Source organism: Prionailurus bengalensis, chromosome B3, assembly GCF_016509475.1.
Source record: "Prionailurus bengalensis isolate Pbe53 chromosome B3, Fcat_Pben_1.1_paternal_pri, whole genome shotgun sequence".
In the NCBI taxonomy this organism is placed as follows: Eukaryota; Metazoa; Chordata; class Mammalia; order Carnivora; family Felidae; genus Prionailurus; species Prionailurus bengalensis.
The window spans coordinates 75,007,862-75,016,160 of NC_057355.1; the positions used below are offsets into that span (position 1 = coordinate 75,007,862).

The 8,299-nt window shown below is 56.8% G+C and overlaps 2 protein-coding genes across 4 annotated transcripts; both read left to right on the forward strand.

Moving 5' to 3' along the window:
- The first annotated feature begins 277 nt into the window (after window positions 1-277).
- On the forward strand, window positions 278-2,170 carry LTB4R2 (leukotriene B4 receptor 2). 2 transcript variants are annotated; one of them, XM_043555917.1, is made up of 2 exons: window positions 278-448; window positions 793-2,170. In XM_043555917.1, exon 2 carries the CDS (start codon window positions 800-802, stop codon window positions 1,874-1,876), a length of 1,077 nt encoding a protein of 358 aa, XP_043411852.1. In that variant the 5' UTR covers window positions 278-448; window positions 793-799; the 3' UTR covers window positions 1,877-2,170. The 2 variants fall into 2 exon arrangements, with proteins under 2 accessions (XP_043411852.1, XP_043411853.1); XM_043555918.1 differs by having other exon boundaries at window positions 278-444.
- Window positions 2,171-3,856: 1,686 nt separating this feature from the next.
- Window positions 3,857-6,986, forward strand: LTB4R (leukotriene B4 receptor). Of its 2 annotated transcripts, none has more exons than XM_043555920.1 (2): window positions 3,857-5,076; window positions 5,688-6,986. In XM_043555920.1, the coding sequence occupies exon 2, from the start codon at window positions 5,744-5,746 to the stop codon at window positions 6,740-6,742; it is 999 nt and encodes a 332-aa protein (XP_043411855.1). In that variant the 5' UTR covers window positions 3,857-5,076; window positions 5,688-5,743; the 3' UTR covers window positions 6,743-6,986. The 2 variants fall into 2 exon arrangements, with proteins under 2 accessions (XP_043411855.1, XP_043411854.1); XM_043555919.1 differs by having other exon boundaries at window positions 3,857-5,072.
- The last annotated feature ends 1,313 nt before the right edge of the window (window positions 6,987-8,299 follow it).

The window sequence follows — 8,299 nt, forward strand, 5'->3', positions numbered from 1 at the left end:
CAAAATAGAGCAGCTGGGGGAACAAGTAGTTTGGGTCACCTTCTCTGCTGAGTGTAGGCCAGGGAAGCCTCAGCATGTGGTGACAACTGTCCCAACAACTGGGGCCAGAACTGCCCGAGGGATGAGGGCAGATGCAGGACCCAGGATTTTGTAGTGTCGCTACTCACCTACACGATCAGGGAACCTTATCTGTATACCTGCAGATAGTCCTGTTTCCTAGGGAAGCAGCCTGTCACATGCCTGGACCTGTTAGTGATGGGAAAGGGTAGAGTGCGGGAGGAGCCCCAGGAAAGTCCTGAGAAGAACTCCACCTCGTCCCTCCCTATTCCTAGTCTCACACTGCAAATCTAACTGGCAAAGGACAGGAGTAGGCACCTCACTCACTGCTGCTGTGCCTTTCAGCTTCTCCAGCCCCCTCGTGGGCCTGATCCTACTAGCTCCCAGGTGGGTAAGTAGATCTGCGCATGCACCTTTACTTCCCACCACTCATTTTGCCCTAAGGTATAAGGAATGGGGCTGGACAGAGAAGAAGCCCAGCTAAAGGGGTAGAGGTGGAGGTAGTGGCAGCCTGGGAGTCAGGACTGGGGAGGTCGGCTGACTGACAGCAGGGGATTTGGGTTCCAAGAAGTAGTGATTGAGTAGGGGCCAGGGTAGGTCAGGAAGTCAGTCAAGGCTCTTAGAAGAGAGGAAAGTGGGAGGAAACGCAGTCCCTTCTCACCTGGCATGAGGGGTACCCCGGGCTTTTGCCCCACCCCCTAAATGCCCTCCATGGCCTTTTCCATCTCCCGGTAGGCACAGAATGCTGGCCTGTTACCGACCCCCGGGGAACGAGACGCTGCTGAGCTGGAAGGCCTCGCGGGTCACAGGCACGGCCTTCCTGCTGCTGGCGGCGCTGCTGGGACTGCCGGGCAATGGCTTCGTAGTGTGGAGCTTGGCGGGCTGGCGGCCCGCAAGGGGGCGACCGCTGGCGGCCACGCTGGTGCTGCACCTGGCGCTGGCCGACGGCGCGGTGCTGCTGCTCACGCCTCTCTTCGCGACCTTCCTGGCGGGGCAGGCGTGGCCGCTGGGCCAGGCGGGCTGCAAGGCGGTGTACTACGTGTGCGCGCTCAGCATGTACGCCAGCGTCCTGCTCACCAGCCTGCTCAGTCTGCAGCGCTGCCTCGCCGTCACCCGCCCTTTCCTGGCGCCCCGGCTGCGCAGTCCGGCCCTGGCCCGCCGCTTGCTGCTGGCCGTCTGGCTGGCCTCTCTGCTGCTCGCCGCCCCGGCCGCCGTCTACCGCCACCTGTGGGGAGACCGCGTGTGCCAGCTGTGCCACCCGTCGCCGGCCCACGCCGCGGCCCACCTGAGCCTGGAGACGCTGACCGCCTTCGTGCTTCCTTTCGGGCTGGTGCTCGGCTGCTACGGCTTGACGCTGGCGCGGCTGCGGGGCGCCCGCTGGGGCGCCGGGCGGCGCAGGACGCGGGTGGGCCGGCTGGTGAGCGCCATCGTGCTCGCCTTCGGCTTGCTCTGGGCGCCCTACCACGTGGTCAACATTCTGCAGGTGGTCGCCGCTCTGGCTCCGCCGGAAGGGGCCTTGGCCAGGCTGGGCGGGGCGGGCCAGGCAGCGAGAGCTGGAACTACAGCTTTGGCCTTCTTCAGCTCCAGCGTCAACCCGGTGCTCTACGTCTTCACCGCAGGGGATCTGCTGCCCCGGGCAGGTCCCCGCTTCCTTACAAGACTCTTTGAGGGCTCTGGAGAGGCCCGAGGCGGGGGCCGCTCTAGGGAGGGGACCATGGAGCTCCGAACTACCCCTCGGCTCAAAGTGGTGGGGCAGGGCCGGGGCGATGGAGACCCTGGGGGCGGGGTGGAGAAGGACAGTCAGGGATGGGACCCTTGACACCAAACCCTACCAACCCGGCCTGCTCTTCCCTATCCCCTTCCGTCATCCCTCCCCCAGAACTCAGGGAACAACTGGAGCGTTTGGGGAGCCTTCTCTGGCCACAGTTTGGATCTTTCTGGGCAGGCCCAGATTCCTCCAAACTGAGGGATTGCAAGTGGTGGTGGTCCTTGTTAGTGAATATTGTGTGCCTGCAGGTAGGCATGGGCCTACATGCCAGAACTGCTTACTTGTTGCCAATAGCTACTGTGAAATACACTGGGGAGGGGGGCATTACATGATGGGTTAAGCATGCCCACACTGGTAGTTCATTATGCCTGAGTTGTACTGAAGCCACCTGGTTCTCTGCTGGGTCAGTCCAAGGCTGGGCACTGCCAGCCTTCAGTGGCATCTTGACTTGTCCTCCCGAGTCTGGGTGGCCTGGTTCCCTCCAGCCAAGCCATAGACCGCTCCGGAAATAAAGGGAGAAAGAGGAAGGAAAGGTATGGGGGCTTGAATGAGAAAATGGGGATGGGAGCCACTTTCTGCAGTCTGAAAGAGTTGAGTGGAGAAAAAGCCAGCTCTGGAAGGGGAAAGACAATGTGTGGGGTTAGAAAGGAAAGTTTTCCTGTCTTGTGGTTGGTGCAGTGTGGGGAGGGAAGCTGGGAGCCCTGTCTTCCTCTGTGAATCCAACTCTTACCCCCAAAGGTCACCTGACTCAAAAAGGAGCCCAGGAGCAGGCACAGGCTCACCCAGGGGACATTTGGGGCTTGGGGTGAGGGGTACGGGGATTGTGTGGATGACTGGAGGACAGGAAGTTCTCAGGGAGGTGACATCTCTCCTTGGTCTCCCTTTTCTCTCTGCCAAGTCTTGACTCCTCCCAAGACTGCTAGCTGTTGCTCACTGCCCCCCATACCCCTTGGCCCCCATCTTTTGGAATCTCTCTATCGCTAGGTCCCCAAACTGTTCTGAATCCTGACGCTTTTGAGTTTGAGGATGTAGGATGGAGTTCAGAGGACGTCCACATGCACACACATGTGGTCTCTAGGGTGACTAACATCCCCGTTTGCCCAAGACTTTCCCAGTTTCACCACCAACAGTTTCTTGTCCCAATCCTCAGTCCCTGGCAAACCTAGATGGCTGGTGACCTGAGTGCTCACCCAGACCACCATCCCAGGTTCTGCTTTAGTGACTGTTCACATCACTCAGAGGCCAAGAAAGAGTAAAGGAAATTCAGTCTGCAGGGTCAGGCCAGGGGCACCCAAACTGGGCCAGGGTGGAGCTCTGCATCTGGGGGGCAGGAAGTATGCTTAGAGTATCTAGCCTGGGGTGGAGGAAGAAAGGCTGTTGAGAGACATGGAAGTGGGGAGCTGTTTGGGAGAGGAGGCGAAGACAACCCAGTTTCTGTCAGGAGGGGCCTCTGGTTGACCCCTGAGCTCTGGGCCAGAACTTGCATCCTCTGACACTGACAGCGGGAACTTCTTCCTGTTCTCATGTGTCAGGGCAGAAGCCCCCTAACTTCCTCCCTTCCATAGTCCCTGTCTTACAACCTCTGTGGTCAGAAAGCCCTTCCTCAACTCTGCCTTCCTGCTGTGGTTTCAGCCCATTTCTTTGCATCACATCCTCTGTCTCACAGCTACTGGGTCAGCTCTGCACTGGCCCTTCTCAAGGCAGAGAGGGTAAAGGACCTCAGTGACCACCAAAGATGGACCAAAGTGCATCTTTCCTGGGAAGTGACAGAGTTGGAAAGGAAGCAGAAAGGCTCATGGTCAGATTGAAGGAAAGACTTTTCAGTTCTCAGTCCCTGCAGAAGAGGTCAAAGGGAGAGACTGCACTCCTTCCAGGAAGGGAGAAGAGTGGCCATTCTTTTTTTTATTAAAAATATTTTTTTAACGTTTATTCATTTTTGAGAGACAGAGAGAGACAGAGCATGAGCAGGGAAGGGGCAGAGAGAGAGGGAGACACGGAATCCGAAGCAGGCTCCAGGCTCCAAGCCGTCAGCACAGAGCCCGATGCGGGGCTCGAACCCACGAACTGCGAGATCATGACCTGAGCTGAAGTCGGACGCTCAACCGACTGAGCCACCCAGGCGCCCCGAAGAGTGACCATTCTTGGGGCTGTTCCTCCCTGTACATTCCTGGTTTCCCCTCCTGGCAGGGCAAGCATAACGCATCACTGCCCCTACTTCCTCTCCCTATGCTCAGCCTCCACTTTCTCTGTGTGTCTGAGGTGGGACTGGACAGCCAACTATGAGAAGGTAGGAAAGAGGTGATGCTGACCTCCTTGTCCAGCGCCCAGATCTTCAATCCAAATTCATGTGGCAGGGTAGCCACACGTCCAAGCACAAGGGAAGTGGTTGGGGAAGGGGAAGGAATTGGCATTCTGTGTAATACAAAGGAGGTCCTTTGGACTTTGGCTTCTGCCAAGAAGAAGAATTGAACCAATCTTTTTACATGAGGGAAGGGATGGGGGGGTTCTGGAAGAGCCCCACCCCCCAACTCTGCTCATGGCTTGAACCCAAGCCAAGGACAGAGTGCTGTCCTCTTCAAGTCCTGATGTTACCTAAACCCAAAGCCATAACCTAGCCACATCTTCCTGGAGGGCAGGAAGTTCCCAGGGAGGTGGCATCTCTCCTTTGTCTCTCTGCCAAGTCTTGATGCCTCCCAAGACTGTTAGTTGTTGCTCACTTCCTATTAATCTAAAAATTATTACATGATATTATTTACATGACATGTAAAGATATCCAACATTCTGGCCTCTCAATATGAGCCAATTTCCCTTCTCCAGCTTCCTTCCCTCCTTCTCCTGTATGACCCAGTGCAGTTCTCCAGTCTAGACCTGCATCTGAGGCCACACCCCAGCCTACTCACTCCCCTCACCCCTCTTTCCTCTCCCTGCACCTTCTTGAGCTCTTCTCATCTGGTCCCCGCCCCTGAGGAGTCCTCCTCTCTGCTAGGCTCTTCTGGAACACAAAGACCATCCCTCCCCCCTCCCCCCTCCCCAGTGAAGGGAGGGCTAGGAGTTTCAGCCCCACCCTCAGGAAGATGTGTCTTCCCCCTCCTCTGCTTCTTGGTACTTCCTCTCTGGCCAACGTAGCTGACAGCACCCAGACCTGGGGCCAGGACCCTGGAACTGGGACAGATCTGGTAATAGGCTAAGCCACTCTGCCCTGGCCTTGGGATTGACACCAGCTTCCAACCAGTACGCGGCAAAGTCTGCAAGTAAGTACCCTGGGAGTAGGGAGGTAGTGGTGGGGCAGGTTACAGCCATGATCGAAAGGGCAAAGGAATTTCCAAAGAAAGCCTGGCTGGGGAGGATTCGTTCCTGTCTCCTATCCACAAACTCCTCCCCATCCCTGTTATTCCTGGTGGGCCCTGGGCACCTCTGGAGAGAGTGAGGTGATTGGTGGAAATCATTGGAACTGAGGGGGCTCGGGGCCTGGCAGGTGACTGAGAAGCTAGCCTTTTGAAGGGTGTGTCCTTGTTAAGGAAAGTCCCCCCCCCCACCCCAGCCATTTGGTTCTGGGTTTCAGAAGGGAAGGAGGCAGAAAGGGTCTGCTGTTGTTGCTCTGTATTTGCTGTTGTTGCTCTGTATTTTGCAAATGGGTCTGTGGGCAGGAAGGAGCCCCGGGACCTAGTTAGGAAATCAGTGTTTCTACTCAGCCAGATCCCCTTAAGACAGGTCTGTTGACAGTGGTGAGGACAGTATATTGCAGAGGTGCAACTGATGCTGCTGATTTGGAGACGGCTACAGCCATCAGGCTAGGTGTGTCCAGGGTGTCGGGAAACCTTGGTTCCCCACCCTCATGCCTGTGTTCACCCTCACCTTCCAGGTCCTTGCAGTGGCCCCGGACGCTACATCTTCTGCAGCACCTCCTCACTAGGTGTCATGTTCATCGCTCTGCTGACGATCATCCTCCTGTCAGTGGCACTGGTTGTGGGGCTTCCCGGCAACAGCTTTGTGGTGTGGAGCATCCTGGTAAAGATGCAGAAGCGCTCTGTCACTGCCTTGTTGGTGCTGAACTTGGCCCTGGCCGACTTGGCTGTATTGCTTACTGCCCCCTTTTTCCTCCACAACGTGGCCCAACGCACCTGGGTGTTCGGACTGGCTGGCTGCCGCCTGTTTCACTATGTCTGCGGAGTCAGCATGTACGCCAGCGTCCTGCTGATCACGACCATGAGTCTGGACCGCTCGCTGGCGGTGGCCCTCCCCTTTGTGTCCCAGAAGGTTCGTACCAAGGCCGTTGCCTGGTGGGTGCTGGCAGGCATCTGGGTGATGTCCCTTCTGCTGGCCACGCCCGTCGTCGTGTACCGCACGGTGACCTTGGCATCGAACAACTGGAGCCTGGTGTGCTTCCTGAAGTACCCCAGCGAACGACTCAACGCCTTCCATCTACTCTTCGAGGCCCTCACCGGCTTCCTGCTGCCCTTCCTGGTGGTGGTGGCCAGCTACTCCGACATCGGCCGCAGGCTGCAGGCCCGGCGCTTCCGCCGCAGCCGCCGCACGGGCCGCCTGGTGGCGCTCATCATCCTGACCTTCGCCGCCTTCTGGCTGCCCTACCACGTGGTGAACTTGGCCGAGGCGGGACGGTTGCTGGCCGGCGGAGAGGCGGGGCCGTTGCAGAACCGGCTGCTCCTGGCGCGCTACGTGTTCATCGCGCTGGCCTTCCTGAGCAGTAGCGTGAACCCCGTGCTGTACGCGTGCGCCGGCGGTGGCCTGCTGCGCTCGGCCGGCGTGGGCTTCGTCGCCAAGCTGTTGGAGGCCACCGGCTCCGAGGCGTCCAGCACCCGCCGCGGGGGCACCCTGGCCCAGACGGTGAGGGGCGCCCCCGCCACTCCCGAGAATGGCACCACCGAGAGCCTCACCGTCTCCAACCCTCTCCAGTGAAGCGAACTGAACTAGGTCTGGGTGGTGGTGGTGGTGGTGGTGGTGGTGGTGGTGCCGCTGTTGGTGGAAGGTCGGCTTTCCTCCTGGCGGAATGCCCCCACGTTGGCCTGGCCCAGTGCTGTACCCCTAGGAGGAGAACGCCAGTGGGGTGGAGCAGAAGAGGAGGGAGGGGCGGGGCAGGTAAGGGCCCATTGAAAGCCTGGGGCAGCTTTGCTATTAAAACTGAAGCCTCAAATTGGGTCAACCCTGTGTGTGGGGCGTGTGTGTATAATGGGGAATTAGGGTTGCTGCTGGGCGCTCTTCTGGGGATCCTTCTCAACAGTTGAGAGGCACATCACATCCTGTGCTTTTCAGTTTTGGAAGGGACACAAAGATACAGAAACCAGAATCCCCTCTCCTCCCCCATTCTGAGGCAGGTGCTCTGCCCATCATACTTAGAGCACAGGTCCTACAGACTCCTGAAGGAGCAGATGGAAGAAGGCCACCCATGTGGGCTTATCATGCCAGACTCCCTGAATCAGCAGATGAGCTGAGAAAACAGCACAGCTCTGGGACCTTTACCCTGAAGCTTATGATAGGTATCGCTGTTACCATGACTCCAACTTCCTGCCACTCAGCTTTGTCTTTTCAGTGGGCAATGTTCTAGGGCACTGCCTCCCCTCCCCTCATCTCCCAAGGAGGCCTCACTTAAGAACCAAGTCATCGGATCTTAGCCCCTGGAATTCTGGACATTAACATTCTGCCAGCCCCTAAAATACACTCAGAAGCAGGTTGAGGCTGAGGGCCCTCTGTGCCAGTCATCATTCTTAGGAAATTAAGATTCCTGTAAGTGAGAGGGATGAGTCATTCTTTCCTAGGGATGACTGTTTTAGAGAGCCTTGGACTGGCTCTGTCCTGACAGCATTTTAGGAAGATGGTAGCAGAAATGGCAGCGGAGTACTTTTTGAATCTCTCCCATAAACAAAGACCAACTAGGAGAAAGACCAAAAATCCAAAATGTGCAGTATCTGTAACAAACCTAGGGTGTCAAGATACCTCCCACAGACTGCTAAAAATGTGTGGGGAATAAGCTTAGGAATTCCCTGAGCTTGCACCTATGGGTTAACAAAGTCACAGGAAGAAAGCATCCAAGATTAGGTAAACAGGGCAAAAGCGCCCCCAGTATAGAACAAAGGCATAGAGGAATAGGAAGCCACAGGATGAAAGCATCCAACATTAGGCAATCAGGGCGGAAGTGCCCCAAAATAGTGCAATAGCAGAAAGCTGCTTTCACAGGAGGGAAGGACCAGAATAGGTAAGCAAGTAAACAAGGTTATAGACCTCAGCAGGGCGAAGTTGCCTGGAGCGGAGCTAATTAGCAAAAGAAAGGAGCCTTGTTGACCCTGAGGTAGCCTGCTCTGTCTTATCCCCCAGGCAAGCTAAGATAGACAGACACGTTGCCTTGTGCCTGCCATAAACAACCATCTGCCCGGCTCTGGGATTTTGTTTTGTATTGACCCAAACCCTAACACCGCATATCCTCAAAAACCCCTTTTCTCTCACACATATGAATTAATG